The 24,882-nt window shown below is 45.8% G+C and overlaps 1 protein-coding gene across 1 annotated transcript; it reads right to left on the bottom strand.

The window, feature by feature from the left end:
- Positions 1–6,751: 6,751 nt before the first annotated feature.
- COX4I1 (cytochrome c oxidase subunit 4I1) lies at positions 6,752–24,525 on the bottom strand (the record flags this gene model as incomplete). Its single annotated transcript, XM_073605739.1, is given in 5 exon segments — positions 6,752–7,038; positions 8,045–8,176; positions 10,916–11,080; positions 19,075–19,155; positions 24,505–24,525. Coding segments are annotated over 5 exon segments (536 nt in total), but the record flags the coding sequence as incomplete, so codon positions are not given.
- Between the last annotated feature and the right edge of the window lie 357 nt (positions 24,526–24,882).

Here is a 24,882-nt window from a genome sequence, read left to right as displayed (position 1 = left end):
AAGCACAGAGAGAGAATTGTCCTACTGTGTACACAAGGTGGGGGGCAGTCTCTGTATACAACTCAGCTCTACTGTTAAAGATCTAATGTATACATCTGTATAGGTAAATGCACAATTCCATTAAATCTGAAGTTTAATCTGCTTATATTTTATTCTCCATCAACAAGTTAGTGACATTTTTGAATAAATCTTTCCCATTTTTATTACATACCTTATTTTAGATTGAGGCCTCTGTGCTTCTCAATGCGATGCAGGCAGATAATGGCTGGTGGGAGGAGCCTGCAGGGTGCTGTATATAGCTATTTGAAAACCTCAACCACCCCCTGCCTCAGTCCTCCTCTCAAGAGGATGACAGCAGAGGGCTGGTTCTTGGGAGGAGTTATGCAAATATCCAAAACGCCTTGATGGGTGGGTGTCTGGAGGAGAGGGCGTTCCTAGGAGGTGTGGTCTGGTCGTTGGCACCCAGGTGGACCCCAGCATTGGCTGAGTTGTAGCACACATGGTAGGTTGGCAGGGAAGCATGCATTCTACTGTGGGTATATTGTGTGCGCCAATCTGGGGGGGGGGGGGGGGCGCATTTATTTGACAATTCACTTTACAAAAATGTCTACTCCAGGCAGAGGCGGCTCTAAGCTTTATGAGGCCTTAGACAAGAGGCCCCACTGATGCCCTTCAGCTAGGCAGCAGGCCTTCCCAGCTTAAAATCCTCGTGCGGTGGATGAGGGAGGTGACGTGTACAGACGCAACATCACTCCTCATTGGCTGGCGGGCAGGACTCCAGGAGTCTTAGGTTACACGAGAGGCGAGTGTGACAGGGCTCTTAACTTTGCCTGTGTTGGCTGGCAGCCTTAGGCCTGGGGGGCAAGTCAAGTGGCCCATTGAAGTACTGAATTAGCTCATCCATGCCCACCTGGTTTCTCAATGCAGCCTCACCAGTGCCCATCCAATGCAGCCTGATCACTGGGGCAGGGTAAATAGGGTGTATGGGGGCAGGGAGATGGAATGCAGGGGTCAGCTGGGGGTGTTGGGGTCTCTCACCTGGCAGCTCAGCTGATCCTTACACAACACAGCCAGCGCCCAGCCTGAGCCAGTCATGCATGCCATGCCCTGCCTCTGCCTGCCTACAAGACTCCGGTCTCCGTGAGTTGTAGTTTCCTCTGCACTGCTCGGGAGCTTGAGCATGGACTACAACTCCCGGAATGCAACAGAGGCTGGCTGGGCCAGCAGCCCCACTTCCAACAGAAATTTTTAAAAAATGGCAGCGGCTGTTTTCAACATAGGTTAGGGTGGCCTGTGGGGCAATTGCCACTCTGCCCCCCCCCCCCCCCCCCCCCCCAGCCCAGCCCGCCCCTGACATCATACATGACACCCCCTGGTCTGTGTACAGGTGGGTGGCTGAGTGAACGAAGGTCTGCTGAGCTCCAGGCGCCCTTCCCATATTGCAGTGCGAACTGCAAATTCAGACAGGAATCAGATCGCATGGGTGTGAACACCCATGCGATCAGATTCTGCTGTGGACCAAAAAAAAGGGTCCTGTGCAAGTTTGGTCCGAATGTGATGCAAATTCAGCCATACGAAATCACATCGCACAGAGATCACATCCGATGTTAGACAGCACTGCAATGTGAACTGGCACTAAGTCCTAAATCTTCATCTCTAATCGCAGGTGCATGTTGCAGCTGTGAATTGGCCCTAATACTGCCTGCCGGCCCTAAGAATAACAGGGTGGGCAGTTCCTATAGATGGCAGTAGATAATGGGCGACCGGCCCTCTTACCAGACCTGGGGATACAGCAACAACAGTTCCTCTGATCAAGAATTGGCTTATTCTGGGTTGCCTGTGGTGACTCTGCTGTGTAGCACCCACATCTGTATTCTGGAAATAACTCCATTCATTTCTTCACAAGGGATGGTGCTAGGCTGTGTGCCTTTCCCTCTAGTGGCACAGTGGGGTGGGGTTCTCTCTCTCTCATGGAGTCCTATCAGCACAATCCTCTCCCTCTGGAGTCCTGGGTGCACTTCCCCAAAAGCTCTCCCGGGCTCCTGGCTGTCTCTCCCTTCTCTTCAGCTGGGCATGCTGGGGGCTGCAGTTTCTTCCCTTAGGGTTGCAGCGTCCAGCCCTTGGGACTACATGTCCCACAATCCTCTCCGCTTCTTTTTGAGTGTTTTTTTCCCCCTGCCCAATAAGGGGGGGAAGAAACATAGCCAGCACAGCTCCCGAATACAATAGTGAGAGGAGAAGTACAATGGTGAGAGGAGGGAGGGAGAAGAAGTGCCTGCAGCTGCCCTCTCTCCGCACAGACACAGCCGCTCTGATCTCATGCTATTCTGCTCTCCTCTGACAGGAGGAAGGAGGGGGGATGGGCAGGAAACACAGAGAGCCCTCTTTTCATTGCCAACAGCGGCGACAGTACAGTCTCTCCTCCTCTAATCCGCTCCTGTCATATGCTGGCAAGGAGAGCAAGCGGGATGGAGATCCGCGGCACCCATTGCATGCATTAGGCGACCACGAGGCCCCTGTGAGTGCGAGGCCTAAGGCGACCGCCTAATTAGGGAGCCGCCTCTGCGCCTTAGGCCTCGTGGCCGCCTAATTTATGCAATGGGTACTGCGGATCTCTATACCGCTTGCTCTCCCTGCCGGCATATGACAGGAGCGGATTAGAGGAGAGACTGTGCCACCGCCGCCACTGAAGAGGGCTTTGTTTCCTGCCCATCCCCCCTCCTTCCCCCTGTCAGAGGAGAGCAGAACAGCATGAGATCGGAGCGGCTGTGTCTGTGTGGAGAGAGAGAGCAGCTGTGGGCTCTTCTCCCCCTCTCACCATTGTACTCGGGAGCTGCGCTGGCTATGTTTCTTCCCCCTCCTTATTGGGCGGCGGGGGGGGGGGGGAACAACAGTCAAAAAGACACAGAGGAGGAGGATTGTGGGACATGTAGTCCCGAGGACTGGACATTGCAACCCTAAGGGAAGAAACTGCATGCCCAGCTGAAGAGGGACAGAGAGCCAGGAGCCTGGGAGAGCTTTTGGGGAAGTGCACCCAGGACTCCAGAGGAAGAGGATTGTGCTGATAGGACTCCATCAGAGAGAGAGAGAGAGAGAGAGAGAGAGAGAGAGAGAGAACTCCACTGCACTGTGCCACCAGAAGGAAAGACACACAGCCTAGCACCATCCCTTGTGAAGAAATGAATGGAAATATTTCCAGAATACAGATGTGGGTGCTGCCCAGCGGAGTCACCACAGGCAACCCAGAATGAGCCGATTCCTGATCAGAGGAACCATTGTTGCTGTATCCCCAGGTCTGGTAAGAGGGCCGGGGAGACATTATCTACTGCCATCTATAGGATCTGCCCACCCCGTTATTCTTTGGCCCTAATACTGCCTGCAGGTCCTATCCACAGCTGCAACATGCACCCGTGATTAGAGATCTAAATAAAATGTAAAATTCAAAAATTCAATTAAAAAAAAAAAAATTTAACCTCTTGCCGCCCTATAGCCAAATGACGGTTTACTTTGCCGGGAGGGCATCTATTGACGTCCTTCCAAGATTGTGCTTCTCCCACGCCCCCTGTGACCACAAAGTCCTTTTGGATTTAGCTGATCACAGATTGGGGTAAAAGGCCAATCACAGCGGCCCTCTACCACGTGATCAGCTGTGTCCAATGACAGCTGAACATGGATGTCAACGCAAGCCAGTTATTGGCATTCCTTTCCTCACGCTGACAGCATGATGAGAGAAGAGCAAATAACTGTTTTTTGTTAAAGGGACATTGACCCGGATAACCAGGGCACGGATTATCAGTGCAGTCCCAACAGTGTCCACCAGTGCTGCCAATCAGTGTCACCTATCAGTGTCCATATGGGCAGCCTCATCAGTGAAGGAGAAAAATTACCCGTTTGCAAAAATTTAACAAACCAACTTTTTTATTTATTCAAAATGTTCCGTCTTTGTTTAGCAAAAAATAAAAACCCAGTGGTGACTAAACACCACCAAAAGAAAGCTGTATTTGTGTAAAAAAATGTATTTGGGTAGTGTTGCATGACCGCGCAATTGTCATTCAAAAGTGCAACAGCGCTGAAAGCGGAAAATTGGCTTGGGCAGGAAGGGGGTCAAAGTGCTTAGCACGCCTTAAAGTGGATGTAAAGCCAATGTCATCCTTTCTAAACTACTGCCATAGGGGTTATCTATAAGGATATAGATGCCTCCTGCATGTATCTTTACCTGTCAAATGTCTCCCCTCTGTCTGTTATGAGACCCGAAAAACTGCAGATTCTGTGGGCGGGTCTGTTGTCTGGAGATCGGTGGGTGGAGTTGTGATGTCAGTAGACTCCCCGCCCATCTCTACACTCCCCTTGTCAATATGCATTTTCTCCTGTGTATTTCTTACACTGAACTTCTGCTATGATCTCTAACATCCAGTGAAAAGACAGGAAAGTAACCACATGACTTCAGCATGCCAAATCATGGTGAGGTGTGGAACAGCCAATCCTTGCAGAGCTGCTGAAGAAAGGAGTGGGGGAGGGAATTAAAAAATAATGCATGTCTTAGGCTAGTGCACGAGATGTAAATCACCTGTCACTCACAGCAAGTGGGAGGATTTGACAAAGTTTTTCTCTGTTTGTCAAGTTTTATCTCACTGAACAATAAAAGAGGATTGCTCAGAGCTGGATTAACTCTTTGTGGCAAGACTGGGCTCAAATGATAGGAAATCTTATACTCTACATTATGACAAAAAAAAATTTCGGGTTTACATCCACTTTAACCTCCGCAACATTTCCAGAATTCGCCCCTTCCTGACTAATGACACCACAGAACAACTTATTCACTCCTTGGTTATTTCCCGCCTCGACTACTGCAACTCTCTGCACTGGCTTACCTTTACATAGGCTATCCCCCCCCCCCCCCTTCAGTCTTTTATGAATGCTGCTTCCAGACTAAAACACCTTACCGACCGATCAATGACTGCTGCCCCTCTGCCAATCCCTTCACTGGCTTCTCCTACTCCATTGTATAAAATTCAAAATATTAACCACAACATTGCCACCAACCTCATCACCCAAATCGTCCTGAGGACCTCCTGCTCTCTAGTTCCCTTGTTACCTCCTCCCATGCACACCTCCAGGACTTCTCCAGAGCCTCTCCCATCCTCTGGAACTCCCTGCCCAGGTATGTCCGTTCAGCCCCTACCCTTTCTGCCTTTAGGCGATCCCCAAAAAACTCACTTATTTAGGGAAGCCTATCCCACCTAAGAACCGTACCCGAGCGAGCCACCCAGATCAGATCATCCCCCACCCAGCCATTACCACCTCCCCCTCCCTTTAGATTGTAAACTCCACGAGTAGGGCCCTACTGTCCCTTTTGTATTGTAATGGTATCGTAATGTCCCCCCCTCAACATTGTAAAGCGCTGAGCAAACTGTTGGCGAGATACACCACTCGACATGTAGCAGATTACATTTAAATTTAGGAAGAAATTTAATTTTAGTGGGGAATGAGAAAAAAAAAAAAAAAATTATATATATATATATATATATATATATTATTTATATAACAAAAAGTATAAGATTTTTTTTCTTTTCCCCAAAATTTGATTTTTTTTAATTCATATCGCATAGGGGAAAAACAAAATACAAAACAGCGGTGTGCTTACCACCAAAAGAGGTGGTGGTGCGTAGCCCCCTCCCTCCAGCCACCCCCCTCTGTGTATAATGGGTAGATTCATGCATTGCATGAATCTATCCATGGCCACTGTAGACACCCCCTATTCAGGCAACCAGCCCCTTTTTGGTCGCCGGTGCCTGAATTATAGCACCGGGGGGGTTGATGCACCCGATTAGAGCTATGAGGCTCTAATAGGCTTCAAAAAAGGTGAACTGCGAGCACAAAGCATTGCGCTCGTTCACGCAGGTGGTTTAGCAAAGCAAATGAATATTTGCTTTGCTAACACTGAACAGACTCTCAGCCAATCAGGAAGCACGGATCTTATACCCGTCACCTGATTGGCTGAAGGCACAGGCATCCTGATTGGACGCGTAACAGAACAGAAGACTGGGATGACAGAGAGCCATGGATGACACAGGAGCATGCCACTGTCACCTGCTGCATGTCCCACAGCTCACCACCGTCACCAGCATGGGGTAAGTGTGTGCCAGTCAGACTGCGAAGGGGGGGCAAATTCACAGAGGCTGCATATGATGGGCACAGTGAGGCTGCAATTGATGTTTTTTTTTCAGAATTTCAGTTTGTTTGCGCCCCCCCAAATATTTTGAGCACTAGACGCCATTGACCCAAAGTATGCACCATTTATGTGGAAATAAAAAAATCTTTTGCTCTGGTCATGAAGGGGGTAAAACCTTCCAGGGCTGAGGTAGTTAAAGTCTTTGTGTCAATCTAGTGACGTCACCAAAACGTCTGCCTGAAGTACCTCCTGCCCAGCCTGCACTATAACACCCCCTAGGGAGGCATGTATACAGGCTGGGCTCACAGGAAACAGGAAGGATGAAAGTTTAGTTATGCCTGCAGAGGACCAAGGAGGAAGTCAGGGTAGTGCTGGAGAATGGAGGGGATGAGTAGCAATTTTTCATTAGGAAAGGGACAAAGGAAAGCAATTCCTGGAGATCCACTTTAATTTGTTCTCATCCTTCTGTTTCTCCCATCATGTAGAATAAGATTTGTATAGCCTAGTAAATGAAAGTAATGAATATCAATGAGAGTCTAAAACCAAAAAAAAAAAGAAGTCAGAGACTCAGCCATGGCAGGGGGTTCAAGTAAACCAGCACTTTATTGGTAGCATAGTTAAAGGAGGAATGGCTTTCCAGTAAATCAAACAATGAGGTAACATAGCGAGTGGACTGTGGTGAAATATTGAGGTTGTTCTGGTCGGAAGGAGTCCCCACAGGCGTCCATCTTATTTCTTCCATTCGTTCTTGTCATAGTCCCATTTGGCAGAGAATCCCTCCACAGGGTTGACCCTCATGTCCAGCATTCTCTTTGTTTGCATGGCTATCCATTCGTCAGACAATGTATGAGGAATCTCACCGAACACTGTGCAGATTGGAAAGAGAACAGCATTCAAGTTGATAAACTGGTTATTATCCACTTTAGGTCCACCCTATAGCATTTTTACTGCTACAGGGCGGCACCTATGCATTGGATCATATACATATACCACACACACATGATCTGACACTTGTTAGGGGGCAAGCATGCGTGTTTCCGCTGTGATTACACACATTGGAAGCCGATCGGCAGGTGCAGGGTACCAGATTTCCCACTGACACCCACCGATCAGAGAGACAGAACGGCAATCGGAAGGGGTGGAATTTGTGTCCCTGCAAAGCAGGAAAATCATCATTCTCAAGAAAACGTTCTCCTCCTGCTTCTAAACTCCTGGTTGTTCTACTTAACCTGTAGCTTCATCACTTAAAAAAAAAAAAAAAAAAAAAGCTCACAGCCCAGGTTGGAGCCGCTGTACTAACAATATGATGTCAGTACAGTGATCTCCCCTGCCGTGCTATTGTGCTCTGACACCCCCGCCAGAACACTACAGTGGCTGACAGCACTGATTGGGAGCCGGTCAGCTGCTGATTACCGTCGTCTGTCGGACCGGCTGCCATACAGACAGGCCGAATGTCGGCCAGTTTTTATTGAACCGGCCGATGTTGCCCCAACATTCGACCCATGTGTATGAGCTTTAGAGGGTAGTCAGACATGGTAGCTCTGGCTTCCTTTGCCATCTATACCAGTGTTTCTCAACTCCAGCCCTCAAGGAGCACCAACAGGTCGTGTTTTCAGGATTTCCCTCAGATGAAACAGCTGTGGTAATTACTAAGGCAGTGAAACTGATCAAATCACCTGTGCAAAATAATGGTAAGCCTGAAAACATGACCTGTTGGGGCGCCTTGAGGACTGGAGCTGAGAAACACTGATCTATACCATTAGGTGACAAGTCATTTGTACGACCCATATATCTATCTATCTATATCTATCTATCAGTAGGTGGCCCCAGAGACAGATTTATTCATTGCACATTGTGGGTTTTCCAGCTTACCGTATTTCCTCTGCCACATATAAACCAGTGCTGTGAAGCCAACAAAGAAGAGAGTACCGCCCAGTACGCTCTTCCATTCGCTTGATCCCTTGTTCATGTCAGCATAGGTGTCATTAAACTTGATGCGATACACTGAAAGGGAGCAAAACAAAGTTATGAGAGATGCAGGCGACAACACTTCAGTATACTGCCCCCCTACTGGCTATAAAAACATATTGCCTCCACTTCTACTGGCACCATTACCGTAGTTACAGCATGCCCTGGTACACGCTGCAGAGAGCAGCAGGGGGCTGCTGGACGGTTAAATGGAGGGGGGAGGGGGGAATTTCATCTCCTTCGCAGATCATGTGTGGGGGTAAGGTAAAAAAAAAACAAAAAAAAAAAAAAAAAAACAGACAAGCCTCCAATAGTGCATCAACATTACCAAACCAATTTAAAAAGTATAAAATATGGTTACATCGAAGCACAATCAAAAGCGCCTCAAACATCGGCGTTTCCGCCTCACATCACTTCCGGTCCGCTGCGTCTTACAGCCACGCACTATGCGTTACGTCACGCGACTTTTTCAGGGAACTGTTCCCTGAAGAAGTCATACAACTCGTAGGGCATGGCCATAAAAAGCAGCAGACCAGAAGTGATGCGAGAGGCGAAAACGCAGATGTTTTAGCTGTCTAAAGTGCTTTTAATTGTGCTTAGATGTAATCATATTTTATACTTATAAATGAATTCGTTTGGTAACGTTCATGCACTATTAGGGGCTTGACTGTTTACCTTAGCCCCACACATGGTCCTGGATCCTTAGAGAGGATCTGCGGAGGAGTTTTCCAGCAGGAGGGAATAGCTTGTCCTTAATACTCAAGGCATATATTCTGTGGATACGAGGCGAGATGTGAGCACCGAGATGTTGGTGGCGGCACATAGACTATCTGAAGTTTTATTAAGAAAGTTATTGGATCTGTTCATTGAAGGGCTGCACACTGATCACAGTCACTATTGGATCATAATATTATTGAACTGGGAATTATTTTAGGATTGATATATAATCATCACTGGACTTTATTGTAAGAATGGAGTTCATTTATATCACATTGTTTATTTAATCATACAGGATGGAATAGCGCAAAAGTTTATTTACTTACTGATAAAATAAACCTACCATTAATATTATAGACTGATCATTTGTCAGTGGGCAAACATACAAAATCAGCAGGGGATCAAATACTCACTCTCCCCCCCCCCCCCCCCCCCACTCAATATTAGAGAGATATCACTCCCGATGTCCCCAAGAGACAGAAAAAAAAGGCAATAACTGGTCAGCTATAAGACAAGGCTACATTCACATCGGAGATTAGGGCTGGTGCAAAAAGTAGCGCCAGGAATCAGATGTTTGCTGCAGCTAGGTGTGGGCTCTGACCCAGTTCACAATGACAGGTCACCGGTGGCTGCAGCTATGTGCGGCTCTCTGCACAGCCAGTAACTACCTGCGGCGACCTGTTATTGTAGTCAACGAGGCCAGCGGTTGCACTTAACCACTCAAAGCCGCAAAAGGAATCACAATTCCTGCCACTACTATTCACACCAGCCCTAATCACCGGTGTAAATGTAGCCCTTAGGACTCAATTATTGCTACATAGACATGCTGGGAATTAGGGCTGAAACAACTAATCGATTAATCGCCAACTAATCGATTATGAAATTAATCGATTACTATTTTCACAATCGATTAATCGGCCAGTAACATAATGGGGTTAAAAAAAAAACTAAAATGAGTCCTTTATAGTACAAAAAGAGCAAATAATTGTTACTGTAAATATTACTTTCACAGTTCTACAGTAAAAAAAAAAAATGAACCCCTTACAGTTGTGATTATCTGCTTTTTTTTGTACTATAATTTTAGTTTTTTTTAACCCCATTATGTTACTAAACGTCTTAGACCTGGTTCACATCTGTGTGTTTTGTGGTGCTTTTTGCAGAAACGCACTACAGTTCATTGACATGGTTTCCTACGGGACAAGTTCACATCTACGCTTTTTCAGCCGCTGCGTATTTGGAAAGGGTCAGGGACTTTTAACGCAAAACGGTTCAATATACTTCAATAGAGAAGCTGCAGAAAAGCATGTAATGCGTTTTTGCAGCAATTTGTGTTTTTTAATCTGCCCAACAACAAATTGGGCAAAAAAATTGCAAAAAACGCAAATCGCCGCAAAATCACATGTGCAAAAATCAAAACGCACAGCAAAAAGCACTGCAGGAACGGATCAAAAGCAAACTGCATAGGTGTGTACCAAGCCTTATGCTGGCCACACAAGATCAATATAGTCAGTATATCTCCTCTAATAGTATATACAGTATATCTCTTCTGTCTGTTATTCTCAGAGTGGATTAGATATTTTGCTCCCTAACCGTATAGTTGGTTATTTATATTTACCACTGCATAAAGATTTTTAAGAATAAATTGCCTTTTTTAAAAAAACTTTACATATTAACTAAATTATACACCACACTTTTTCCTAAGGTTATTAACCGATTAATCGAAACAATAATCGGCCAACTAATCGATTATGAAAATAATCGTTAGTTGCAGCCCTACTGGGAATAGTCTTAGGGCCTGGAGATGTTGTTTGCTAGTGGCCAACCTCTTGTAGGTGGCAGAACATGATATGACTTCCGGTGTCCCTTAATGGACGAAAAATAAAATTGCCTATGGAAAAGATAAATAGAAAACTTCAAAACCAGTCATTGTAGAAATCAGAAAGTCTGTAGTACTAGACCATTGACTTGCCATAACCCAGCTGGCGTTCAGCAGGCTAAATCATGTAAACGTGGGGTGCAGCTGAGCGTTCCTTCCACAGATACGGACACGGGACTTACGTTCTACTTTCTCGCTGGCACTCAGGAGACTTCCAAGCTCCCTCTCCTTTTCTTTCAAGAGATTTTGCTCGGGGGTCAGGTCAGCTACATAGTTGACCTCTGGGAGGGGCAAGGCTCTGTGGTCCTGGTATGCGGGGAGGGGTGTATGCTGGGACGCCACGCTCCCTTCAAAGAAAGACAGGACAGGTTTAAAATTAAACACTAGGTACAAAATTACAAGTGTGAACTAAAGTGTATCCAAATCCAAGAACACAGATGTAATAGATTACAACCTATCAGTCCTTAGATGTGGTGACTGCATTAGTTTAATTTTCACCTGTGATGCTGCCAGTAGCATATTTCTCACCCCAAGGCAACAACTTTCTCTTATGTGCTGTATCTACAGGAAATGCATTAGGACATGGGGTGCTCAACCTGCGGCCCTTCAGCTATTGCAAAACTACAAGTCCCATTATGCCTGTGCCCTTGGGAGTCAACAGCTGGAGGGCTGCTGGTTGAGCACCTATGCAGGGCTACAAAACAAAGCCTCATCTCAGTTACATAGGCAGGAGGTCGCACAATTGCACACTGATGTCAGCATGCATTTTCAATTTCTTTCTTCCCGGTATGCACACTGGAAGCCTGCTTATCAGATGTGTCTCATTCTAAAGATGGACTTTGTTGTAATGACTGTTTACAACCACCTTATACTGTGAAAAACACCGAGGGGGGGGGGGGGGGGGGGGTGTAGGTCTCTAATAGGGCTTCCAGTGTGCATATCCAAGAACAATAAAGTTTTATGAAAATGCCAAAGTGTGGGATTCAGCCTTCTACGGGGTGCATGTATGAGCGCCATCCTATCTGCAGTTGCTCTATGGACAATGGCATGCTATGTAAAACGGTAATATATTTTCATTTCTCCCTACATAGAGAGGTGTTTGTAGTTTACAGAAGAAGCTGGAAAAGCCAACAACATTGATGTTCAGTCCATTACATAGAAGGATTTCCTGCTGATCCTCCTAGAAATACCAAAGGACTGGTAAGCTGCAATATTACAATTTATTACAATTTAGTTCTTGGGTTTGGATACAATTTAAGAAAAAATAAATAAATAATCACAAAAACAAATATAAAAATAAAATCAAATAAGAACTGCAATTAATTTTAGAAGGCCCCTACACACGAGTGTGCAAGCCCATCCACCTGCAATGACTCAGCTCTCCATTCAGGACTCCCAGCCTATAGGAAAAAAATTCCATGTACAAAGATTACACCAACAGATCGCAAATTTTCTATTGAAGAGACGCTTTGAATACCGATCAATGGTGCGATACTGCAGGAGGCGACTCTTGTCAGATAGGGTCACCCCAACTAGGGTACCCAGAATGAGAAAAAGAATGAAGAGCACCAGATCACAAATGAGTCCAGAGGAAAACTAAAGCATTCATAAAAATAAAAGACAAAAACAAAAAACGGACATACCTTGGGGCTCTGAACAACCTTCCCACCGCCCTTTTCCCTAAGGGGAGGGTACTTTTTTTTTTTTTTTAATTAATTTTGGCAGTGGTCTTGCCCCTACTGCCATTCTGGACAAAATCAAAATGACAAAATCCCTCCCAGATTTTGCACGTGCACAGAGGTCCTGAGGGGCATCAGGTCCCGGCTGAGCGCTGTAGCACATCATGTGCAAAGATGGCTGTTATAAAAGAACCAGAACATTTTCCTGTGCATGCACAAACATGACGACATCTCCTGTGCATATGTGCCAAAGGGCTCTGCCAGGACCTGAAGGAAACAAACCAAAAGGGGGCTAAAGGACCACTTTAAAGCTGAACTAAGCTCACCCCAACTTTTTATTTTATTCATCCCCCTCCATAGGTTGTGCTCCCTTTCTTCCTGGCAGAGTTACATCACAACTAACCCAGGAGGCAGTGTGTTACTAAGCCACAACTGTGTGGCGTTCACATGCATGCACAATTATTTCTGCATGTGCACACAAACGCAGATTGATGGTATACTGGCAACCTGCCAGAAGGTGTCAGCATTTGTGCATACGTGAAAATCCTGGCGAGCGTGCACTGGAGTTTAAAAGCAAGGTAAAAAAACCTTTAGGGTTTAGACCAAATGCATTCTATGGATTACCGAAAAAAATTAAAAACTGCTGTGTAACAGAATGAATCCCTCCTTGCCCCCCCCTCATACTTACCAGAGCCCATTCACGATCCAGTGCTGATCATTAGCGCCGAGGCTCTCCCAGCTCGGTCCCGCTTTCTGGGCAGACTGATAGCAGAAGCCATTGGCTTCCCCTGCTGTCAATCAAATGCTGTGCCAAGGAGTGGGGGGGGGGCAAGTCGCCCGGTCTGTGAATGGACACATACAAGGCAGCTCAAGAGTGAGCCCGCAAGAAAGTGCCCCTATGGGAAGCGGCTTCCTATGGGGGCACATGCCGAAGGAGGAGGAGCCTGGAGCACCAGCTGGGGACCCGAGAAGAGGGGAGGGGGGGGGGGGGGGGGGAGAGAATCAGGGATGCTCTGTGCAAAACCACTACACAGAGCAGGCAAGTATAACTTTTTTTTTTTTTTATTATAATAAAAGAAGAATGTTTAAGATCCCTTTAAAGACGGTGGCATAAACTATTGGGGGGGGGGGGGGGAGGGGGGAAGAGTCTGTTCAATCTATGGTTTAATTCCTCTTTAAATAGCACAATTAACAAACTGATTTTTATGAAGTGACTCGGTATGCGGAATGGACCTGCCCTCAAAAGTTTGTGTTCTTTTCAATTATTTGATAGACGAATAAAAAGTTTACTTTAACTAATTTATGGTTTAGCTCTCTTCATGCCACACCTGTTGACATTCTCATATTTTCTACGGCGCCACCCAAGTTTGAAATTGCACAATAGTGCCCATTCGAGTGCCAATATCCTCATGTTCACTTATGGCAGCAATGCTGGATGGTGACCACACAAGTGTGTACAGACTCTGAATGGAGGAGCTACAGCTCTAGCATAGACCGGATGATTCTCGTGAAATAAGAATATTTAAAATGTATCTAGTTCAAAAATAAGTTTTAATCCTATAAATCATATTAAGCCAGGTTAAAGAGGACCAGTTATACAGAGTTTCAAATCACCCACCAATATCATTAGGTTAGCAATGTGAAAGATTTGGCTGCCATCTGTGATGAAAATGGTACATTAGTTTAGCTCCTGAATCTTGGCTGTGACCCTCTCCCCCGGTCATTAAAAGCGGTTGTAAAGTCACGAATCACAAATCCTGGAATCCCCTCTGTTACAGAAAGATATACTGTGCCGTATCTTTTTTTTTTTTTTAAATGATGCACCAAAATACCTTATTTTACAGCGCTGCTATGTGGTCACGTGACCTTGCGTCGCTCTCCTTCCCCGATCTGAAAACTACAGTGGGAGGGGCCGAGACTCCCCTCTGATGTCAGCCAGCAGGAGAGCGGCAGAAGTTCACGTGAGCGCACAGTGGTATTTCGCCGCATAATTTAACAAAAAAAAAAAAAATTAAAAAAAAGGGGGAGGACAGACTCTGCACACTATATCTTGCTGTAACAGACGGGATTCCAGGATTTGTGATTTTACAGGCACAGCGGAATAGGGAGGGGAGGAGCCTGAGAGGTCACTTCCTGTGGCTCGTATACTCTGAAGCACAATGAGGAGGCAAGCTCTCCAAAAGGTTTGTTTCAAAAGCGATTTTACAAGATGTGCCATTTGTGAGTGGGCATTCTTTATATGTTTAATAAAAACATATTTGTATCAGCAATTTTGAACCATGAATTTCTCTCATTTGCTTTGAGTAAACATACAAAGTAGTGGTTCCCAGGGTGTACAAAGAAGAACATAGAGGATCAAAGACACAGCTGATGTTTTTCCATTGGGGATTATCCAAGGCATGTTTTGACCCTGGGGGGGTCTTTAGCTGAGGTGAGCAGGCATTGCACTCAGAGGTGGCGGAGGCAGCCTTCTGAATCGCACATTACTATATCGATGTGTGGCACGGATTTGGGGGTGAAAAATGATCACAGAAGCGATTGCACTTCTATAGACTGGACCAGGGGTAGCAACCCGGGGCCCGCCAGCTGTTGTGGAACTACATTTCCCATGAGGCTTTGCAAGGCTGGCAGTTACAATTACTCCCAGGGGCATGATGGTACTTGTAGTTCTGCAACAGCTGGAGGGCCGTAGGTTGCCTACCCCTGGTCTGGACTTTTAGACTGTTATTAATATTTGTTTTTGCACGGTTTGCAAAATATTCTTATAACACTGCATAGGTATTATTAAAATTATTGTGCAAGTATTAGCACTTTTTAAATTATATTTAATATTTTTTATTGGATTAGCACACTATTGTGTCATTTATTTACGTATACTATTAGTGTGAGATCACTATTGAATAGTTGCAGCTGTTTCAGAGAGATAGAGAGATACCCCTTCCAGGGCTTTTTTTCTCAAACGATAGGTGCTGGAACTCAACCACGACCCCCCAAAACCCCTCCCCCCCACACACACCCTTCAAATCACATCAAATAGTGGGTGTGGTCATATTTCACAAACAGTAGAAGGGTCTTAAAGGGGCATCAAATATCAGGATTGCATTACATACAGAGTGCAGAGCTATCACTTGTAAACACAGAAACCAGACTTCTGTGTTTACAAGTAATTGTGGTGAGCAGGCACCAAAGGGTCTGAGCCAGAGGTGGTGGAACTGAGTTCCTCCAAGTTCCCCCTGAAAAAAAGCCCTGCCCCTTCCTGAAAAGTTATGCAAAAGTCATTAAAGCCCAAGTTATAGTTTGTTTGTTTTTTCCCCTCTAATTCAACACAAGGAACAGTACTTGCATTTAATGAGAAGTGTCCCTTGTGCTGGTGGCTGCTGTACTAGTTGGAATTTTCCATCCTCTGCCCCTACACCAGTCATTTTTGGGCACTGCAGGGGAGGTGAATACAGCCGCTTGTCCTGTCATAAGCGCTCATCCTGAGTGCCAACTATGCCCACTCTTTTCTCCCCCCTCCTCCATTCATAAAAGCTGTACTATAGCTTCCTACAATAAAATGTGCTTTAGGAATGGAGGGCAGGCTGATAAGTAAAAGGTCTGCCTCCTTCACTCATGGAGTGCTTTTCATAAATATTCTGCCCAATGGACTCTATTGACACTTAAATGTTTGACGCACCTAAAAACAAATCTTTAGGCACATTTTTAAAGCCGCTTTTCTCCTGCCAAAAGAAAGGTGTTCGGAGGGGATGAGCAAATGCCCAGTTTACATGAGCCCTTAGAGTGACAGAATATTTGTCCAATTTGGGGTGAAACATCAGCTTTAAGGCCTGTATAAAGCCACCCTGAATACTACAATAGCTGTCTCTCCAATGCTTATTCCTTCATTGCAGGGGTCACCAAAATACCAGGTGTCAAAGCTACGAGGGGGCAATGTCTGCTCCACTATGTGACAGTGCTGAACTTAGCGATTGGGCCCCGAGGGATGAGCACTGCATCATTGGAGGAGATCACATGCCCTTTCAGAAACAGCAGCACCTGGTATTCAGAGTGGCAGCACAGCAAGAACAGTGTTGGAACACCAGAGAGACGAATATAAAGTGGTCAGGAGGGGAGGCACTACACAGCTACATTTACCAAATGCAGGAAGTCCTTTAGCCACATATAAACACGGCAAAGGTATAAAAAGTCCTCTTTAAACTTAAGTTATCACATATGAAAAGCATTTAGCTTGAAAATCCTCACAAAGGGGTTGATTTACTAAAACTAGAGGAGTGCAAATTCTGGTTCAGCTCTGCATAGTAGCCAATCAGCTTCTAACTTCAGCTTGTTCAATTAAGCTTTGCCAAAAAAAAAAAAAAAAAAAAAAGGAAGTAGATTTTGTTTTTTTTGCAGAGCTGCACCAGGTTTTGCACTTCAACCCCAAAGTGTTTTCCATTTTGCAGCATATTTGGTTCGTTTTGCTTATTTAAAAAAAGGTTCACACACACAGCAATCTTATTACAGATCTGATCACTGCAAAACCTCAGAGTTGAATTCAAGTTTACCAAGAAAGTATTTTCCTTAAAAACAATCATTACTGGGGTGTTTATTAAGAAAATGCCTGCTGTTTGCCCTTTCATTTTGTATTAAAGCTAAAGTTTAATCTTATTTTTTGCCTTCCCTTCCTCCCCTCATTAACATACTCATTTTTAAATAAAACTTGTTTTTATTACATACCTGATTATAAAGAGCTAGATGATGCTGGATGTCCTTTAGACAGGAAAGGATGGGGCCTCCAATTTGCTGCAGCTTGAAGTCATCATGACCCAGTGTTGTCCGCCTCCTTAAGAACTGGTTAGAATTCGCTCAGTGTGTGTGACCCTATCGGCCACTTCCCACCCTGACTTCCCTTAACTCAGGGGGCTCCCACCCCCCAGGCCTGTTGCCGATTGGGCCACAGAGCCGGTGGTGAGGAGCAACCGCTGTCTGTGTAGGGCTATCACAAGGGAACTGAGGACACTGAAAGAAATAGGGGACTGTGCTGTAAAGGGGGGGCTGAGGGGAGACTCTGAATATCCTATCCCCCGACCCGTTCACCAGCCAATGCATGGCTGTCAGTGGTCATATGAGCGGAGGCCAGTCCGCAATTGTTCACACAGACTGAGGGCTTTGACAGTTCGGACTCTGTGCTGGTAGCACTTAGCACAGAAACCTGCACCGCCATAAAGACACAGAAGTATGGATAAATTTTTATTTTTTTTTTATATTATACTCGCCTAGATTGTTGCAGCACCAATCCCAGCTGCAGCTGTTCTCCACTCTAAGACCCATAACTGAGCGATCCAACACTGATTGCTCAGCTCTCAGTCTTCAGCCTGCAGACAGCCGATGACTGTCAGTCACCAGCTCTCATCTCTGTGCTTCCAGCGCTCACCGGGGCGCTGGGCTGTGCAGGGGGGAGGGGGTGGCTGGCTGACAGGCTGAGCCAGCTGCTGATCCAGGCATATGGGTGGATCCTGACTTTAAAGTTGAATCTTTCCTGAGCCTGGACTGGCGTCAACCGACAAGTTTTAGCCCGCTGTCAGTTGAATATGGGTCACAGGCGTGCCGAACGAACCAGACTCCTGTGATCTATAGGAGAAGCATAGCTTCTCATATGCATTACATGGATGACTATTACCAGACTGCGGCAACTATCTCAAAGTGTTACTAAGCCCACAACCGTAAAATCAGTCTGTATATTCAGAAAAGCATGCTTGTTATATTTCCTGTGGAGCCTAAGGAGTTAATCCTCCGCATTGTGTAAAAAGGCTGTTTTATTCCCATCTTTCTCCCCTTCTTCCACTGTCCCCAATCCATCTTCTGACAGTACAGAGCCTTGGGGGCACTCCAAGTGTGTATTATAAGAGTTTTTTTTTCTTCTTGGGGAGGAAGCATGTGGTTGGCACAGGGCCAATTGGCACTGTCCAGACAGAGGGTCAGCCTCACAGGACAGTCAGAGGAAAATAAAAACTCCTACAAGCTTTAACAAGACACTCATAGAAGTCACAAGACTGCTATATACGGCTGAAGAGAAAAGGTATTTAGCAGTTTATATTTACTAAAATAATTGCATTTCCATGTTCTGTGTACTGTGGGAGACCAGATATAGTGAATGCAGGCTCCTGGGTTTAGTAACACTTGGCGACCATAGCACTAGCTATAGTAAGATTTATACAGGTTAATGGAACCATGTAACACAAGTGCTTTGGATTGGATTTAACTAAGCAGACTAGATCATTTTTTTTTGTTTTTATATGAATGGAACCCATGAATAGCCTACGCAGAGAAAAAAAAAAATCTATTATTTGTAGGAGATTGAATAAGGAAAGGTTATAAACCTGCTGTGTTTGTGAAGCGTCACCACTCCCGGTAAATTATCCGATCGCTGATGTGCCACAGATACCCCTGCACACTTACCATACAGCACCACCCCTGTATTTGATGCAGAGCCTCCCTTGTAATGCCACATACACTGTTATGGCAACCGGCACTTGGAACAAGATGCCACACAGAGCTGAAGGTGGACAGAACGCACACAGTCTTCAATACGTATTATTACAATATCAACATGTGAAAGAAAGCCAGTTACACAAACATGGAGTACAGAGTTTTGTAGTCCAGCTGGGTAGACCGGTACTCACCATGTCCCTGCAGACACACAGAGGTAGACAGGGCTCTTTTGCCGACAAAACGCAGAACTTGAGAAGACAACATTGTGCAATCTGTCAAAAGAGACGATAAGAGAAAATTACAGACAAACCACACAAAACATCTCATTGTAGGGAAATACTTCAAGTGTACATAGATGGCGGAGGTGACATCACAAACTCTGCCTATCAGAGGAAGCTTTGAATTCATTCATAGAGTACAAAGCTTTCTCTGAAGGGCTAAGCAGCGTATAGCCCGACTGGTTCAGGAACGAGACAGGAATTCCCCATCCCACTGCTGGAGCACAGCAATGTATACTGTATGTAGCGGAGGTACATACAGTTAAAGGGTTTGTTAGGGCAGTGCACACAGCCACTGCAAGCCCTCTGATAGGATTACATGTTGTATATACACTATATTCCATTGTCTAAAATTCTTCTAAATACCGTTTATCTTATCCCCGATCAGTGGTCACGTGACCGCCTGGCACGGTCTTTCTCCGATGTTTGTATTACAGAGGAAGGGACCAAGATCTCCCTCTGACATCTGCCGGGCGGTCACATGATCTCCCTCTGTAATACAAACATAGGACAATGGAGGCACGTAAACTGACCACAGTGTCATGATACACCGTGGTCAGTTTACATAGGGAAGGGCAGAAACTGGCAGGATCAACCAGGTGTTACAGGGGGGCCAAATTACACAGCACAAGCACTCTGCTGTATAACATGTGCTTTAAAGAAACAGGATCAAGATATTTTTTTTTGGGGGGGGGGGTTAACAAACACTTTAATACAGCACATTCAGCAAGCACATCTATCAGTGCAAGAAATTGTATTTTTGGTCCAGCTTGGCCACACAAACTATTTAAAAAAGGGACATTAAACATGGAACTAGGCTTTAAGGGGTCTGTGTGGATATAAAACGTTGGGGTATGTTCCCCAACAGTCATCCAAACTGAAGAAGCGGCTTGGATAAGTTACAAAACGTCTTCAACATTACAGAACAAATCCAAGTGAATGAGAATAACTATTGGTAGCCGTCTTAAGGCGATAACCTTGCTTTTCTATACAGTAGGATAAGAATGTTTTCACTCTATGGCAGGAAAAGTGCTACTACTGGCAAGATCACTGGGTGAAAATCTGGAAGGAAAAAAAAAAAAAAAAAAAAGAAGTCTGATAAAAGAAAAAAAACGAATGCAGCTACATCTAAAGGACCAATAAGCTGCAAAATACACTTTCTTCCTGGGTTTTAGATAAACAAAATCTTGACAGGATGTGGCTTTCAGCTGAACAGCTCAAACCTAAAAGCTTTGTAAATAAGAAGCCAAGCCGATTTTTCCTGTTCGCTCGAACTTTTGAAACCTCTTCCTGAAGGTCACAATGGCCTCTACAACAGGCACTCAAGGGCTACAAAAGAGACATCTGTAACTGAACACTGTTCTAGTACAAAACTGCAAAACTGCTAAATATTAAACTATCAGTTGCATTAAAGTGGAACACTCTCAATCAACATGAACTATTTTTACCACTTCACATCCAGGCCATTTCTGACTCTTCTAGCCTCCCAACATTTTCTTGCTAGAAAATTACTTTGAATCCCCTAAACATATATAGATTTATTTTTTTTTAGCAGGACCCTGTAGAATAAAAACGTCACAAGGTATTTGCGCAGAAGTTTTTCAAACGCAATTTTTTGGGAAAAAAATAAAAACTTTATTGAATTTTATTGCACACAAACACATTAGAATACCCATTTTTTTTAAATGAAATGTAGAAGACGATGTTACACCAAGTAAATAGATACCCAACAGGTCATGCTTTAAAAAAATTGCGTCCACCTGTGAAACGGCAGCAAACTACTGTACTTAAACTTCTCCATAGGCGACGCTTTAAACGCTTTTACGGGTTACCCATTTAGAGATACACAGGAGGTTCGGCACTAGAATCATCGCCCTCACTATGACGTTCGCAACAATACCTCACATGGCATGGTCACCATTTACATAAGTGTGCGGGAGTAACGTACGCGTTTACATTTGCACAAGCACAGAGGGATGGGGATGCTTTCATTTTTTTTATTATTAATTTTATAGAATACTTTTTTTTTTTTTTTTAACAAGGTCTTTAATTATTTTTTGTATTAACTTTGTTGCTATCAAAAGGGATGAACATCCCCTCCCCTTGCGACAGGTCCTCTTTATGGAGAGATCTGGGGTCTATTAAACTCCAAATCTCTCCTCTGGCCTCCAATGCAGCCTATCAGACACAGATTGGTCTGATTGGCTGCTAACGGCCATGTAAACAGAAGCAGAACCGGAAATGACGACACACTCATCACTTCCTGTTTCCAGGGTCACAGAGGGAGAAACAACATCAGTTCCTCCCTCTCTGTTCAGCCACTGCCGAAGGTCGCATCGGACGGCAGAGCCCGGAAAAGGCAGTGATGATTGGGGGGGGGGGTGGGGGGTGGGGGGGTGGCGACTTCCTTTCTTTAGCCACAGAAGTGATCAAATGGCTGTTCAGCCACTATAATCACTTCTGCTAAAAAGGGAATCACTGGCTGAAAATTTTCATACCGGGATGATGCCTGCAGGTGCATCATCTCCGTATAACCACCGCCAACAGACGACATCCTACGGGCGGCAAGTGATTAATACCTAAATTAATATGGGGGGGGGAGAAAAAAAAAAAAATCTCCTCCTCCACCGCCTCTGCAGTGAGAAGAGCGCTTTTTAAATCCCAGGGGGTGTTGGCTCAGCTAAAAACACCCTCCTGCCTGCCATCTAAGGGCAGATGGATTCCAGGAAGTAAATGCTACATGACTTACTGCTGCTACTGCCCTTACTCAACATGACTAGAAATTCAAGGACTGCGTTTTTTTTCTCAACAAAATAAAGCATGGAGACATAGATGGACGGGGGGAGTTTGCTTTGAATATTAAAAATGAATTAAAAAGTGTTTTAAGTTGTGGTGCTCAGATAGTTTTGCGTTAAGCTCATGTTGATGCACATTAAATGCCCTTGAGCTGATCAACATTGTGTCGAGGTGCTTTTTTTTTTTTTTTTTTATTCCAGTGGAAGCCAAAATACATTACTTTTCAGTCCTTAAGTGTTGATTCACCTTTTCAGAAAGAATCAAAGAGGTGAACTGACATCCTCCGCCTTCCCCGCTGTACTTACCTCTGTGGGTAATGAGCTGCAAGTGCCCAGGCAGCAGTCCAGAGATTGAATAATATCTCGCTCTTCTTGCTGTAGGGCTTCCAGGAACAGATCAGAGCGATTCTCTGTTCTGGCGCCGACCAATCAGAATCACTCTGCTCCATCTCAGAAGCCATGCAGGGAGAAGAGTGGGAATGTTACATTTCTGTACTGGCAGCTCATCACCCACAGAGGTAAGTACAGCGGGGACTGGGGGGGGGGGGGGGGTAGTGTTTATTCAACAAGAGTCTGGGGGCCATAGAAAGGACCATATACCTATAGGACCTATATAGCACCGTACAACTAACTTCACACATTGCACTACGTACCAAGCTGAGCGCCTTAAGCAACATAACAGGCCGGTCTGGGAATGGTCCCCAAGGTGCACATCAGGGGTTACCGATCCAGAAACGGCATACAGTCATATTCAGATGGGGGGGGGGGGGGGAATAAAAAATAAATACATTTATAGTTCAACACCATTGGTGACACTTTACAGGCCTTCACAGGTCATCATTTTAGAGCTAAACATCATGCCAGTGGGCACAGCCATAACTAGAGCAAACAATGTTTTTATGTGTTGGGGGGGGTCCCATGTGTATGTTTATGTGCATATATGTGGGGAGCTAAACTTATTTAGTAGTAGTGGGGGGTGGGGGGGGGCGACTTAAATTAGCATTTTCCTCCCATCTGCCTCCATACCTTTACCTCCAGTAATATCCCCCCCCTCACCCTTTCCCTCTGGTGCTCTGGGCAGTCCTTCAGTGTCACGACATACAACAAAGGGCTCTTATCCCTGCAATGTACGTGGAGGAGGCAGGCGGGCGACTGCAGCCAGGAGCTCCACAAATCCCAGGAACCAATGGCGACTGGAAATTGCGTCCTCGCGCCTGGGCTACACCACGGCAGCTGTCTGGATTCCTCCAATGTGTTGCGCCGCCCCCCCCCCCCCCCCACAGGTGGGTTGGCCGATAATGGAGGTTGCAGCTTTGCAGCCCGCTGAAGCTGAATACACGCCCCTTTGTGTAAATAGACGCCCTCAGCTGGTGGGCATTGCTGCGACGAACGTGGCTTGCTCTCACCCACAATCTTCCCAGTTTGACAGCTGGGGGGGGGGGGGGGGGGTTTGAGGTGGCGGGGATTGATCAGACGTCATTTCCTTAGTGCCGCTGAGGGGACAGCCCATCAGTGGTGCCTCATCAGCGCACATCAGTAAAGGTGAAAAATTACTTTTTTTTTTTTTTTTTAATATATATATATATATATCTGTCTTTTTCCCCAGGCACCAGGGGTGAGCAATTCTTATTGCCCGACCCCCAGACATGCAGCTCTGGGCACCGGTTTAAAAAAACTGGCTCATTTCTAAACCAATCTGTCAAGAGCCCCGCCTTACAGGAAAGGCTTCACGGACCCGTCACACCACTAGAGGGAGCAAGTCTCCCCCCCCCCCACACCTCCAGGCACAAAACAGGTACTGCAAGGGGAATACTGATTGGATAGAGTAAGAGGAGGTCATGACCCCTGGTGGGGCTTTTTTTTTTTTTTTGTCCTCTGTGTCCCTCCACGTCCTGGCCCATAAACACAACAGGAAGTGAGAGGAAATCCCTCCACAGCGAGGGGATCCCTGGTTGTCACCAGAACTAGTGTCCCCATTAGGTTTCCCCTTCTGTTCCTGTTCAGGTGACAAACCAAAAATGTGGGACTTCCTTTCACTGTCTCTGTGATAACGGTCTCCAGGACAAATATAGAAGAAGGTGAATCTCCCTAATGGGGACACAGAGAAATATAAACCTGAATCCCTCTTCACTATATATATATATATATAAAAAAGGGGGGGGGGGATTGCCTGGAACAAGAGCAGGAAAAAGACATTAGAGTGTAAGCTCCTCTGGTGCAGAGACTGATGTGACTGGCTCAGTGTTCTCTGTACAGCGCTGGCAGTATATATCAGAGCTATATAAATGTATAATAATATTAGTGTGTGTGTGTGTGTGTATGTGGGGGGGGGGGGGGATTAGAGTGTAAGCTCCTTTGGTGCAGGGAGGGAATGATGTGACAACAGTGTTCTGTGTACAGCACTATGTTATATGTCAGAGAGATAAACAGGGAGAAACACTCTGGGGGTTGGGGGGAGGCCTTTCCGGGCATACAGGGCGCACAGAGCCCCCCTATTCCAGTTACAGGGGGTCCCCTCACCCGCTCAGTCCCATCCCGCCCCACTCACCTCTCCAGCAGCCGCCCGACAAGAGCAGAGAGAGGACACCGGAACCAGAGAGCCCGAGGCTGGATAGACAGGATGTCCCGCCCACTTCCAGCCCGCGCAGTGCACGCTGGGATGCGGCTGGAGGAGCTGAGCTAAATACGGCCTTTTTGCCACACAAGGAGGCTCCGCCCCCTCAGCCTAAAGGTCCCGCCCCTCTCCTCCTCAAAGCACCTGGGGCCGCCCTTGAGGGAGACGTGAGCGGAGAAGGTGAGATATACATGTATTATGTACACATATGGGGACGTATGTATGCCATACATCGGCAGCCTGGCAATGGGAGGCGTTTGGCTGCTCCTAAACTCGGGTTGCCCTCAGTCAATATGGCGGACCAGGGAAACT

This window comes from Aquarana catesbeiana, linkage group LG11, assembly GCF_042186555.1.
Source record: "Aquarana catesbeiana isolate 2022-GZ linkage group LG11, ASM4218655v1, whole genome shotgun sequence".
Taxonomy (NCBI): domain Eukaryota; kingdom Metazoa; phylum Chordata; class Amphibia; order Anura; family Ranidae; genus Aquarana; species Aquarana catesbeiana.
Note: the sequence above shows the minus strand (reverse complement) of the source record. Positions and strands in the feature narration are given on the sequence as shown.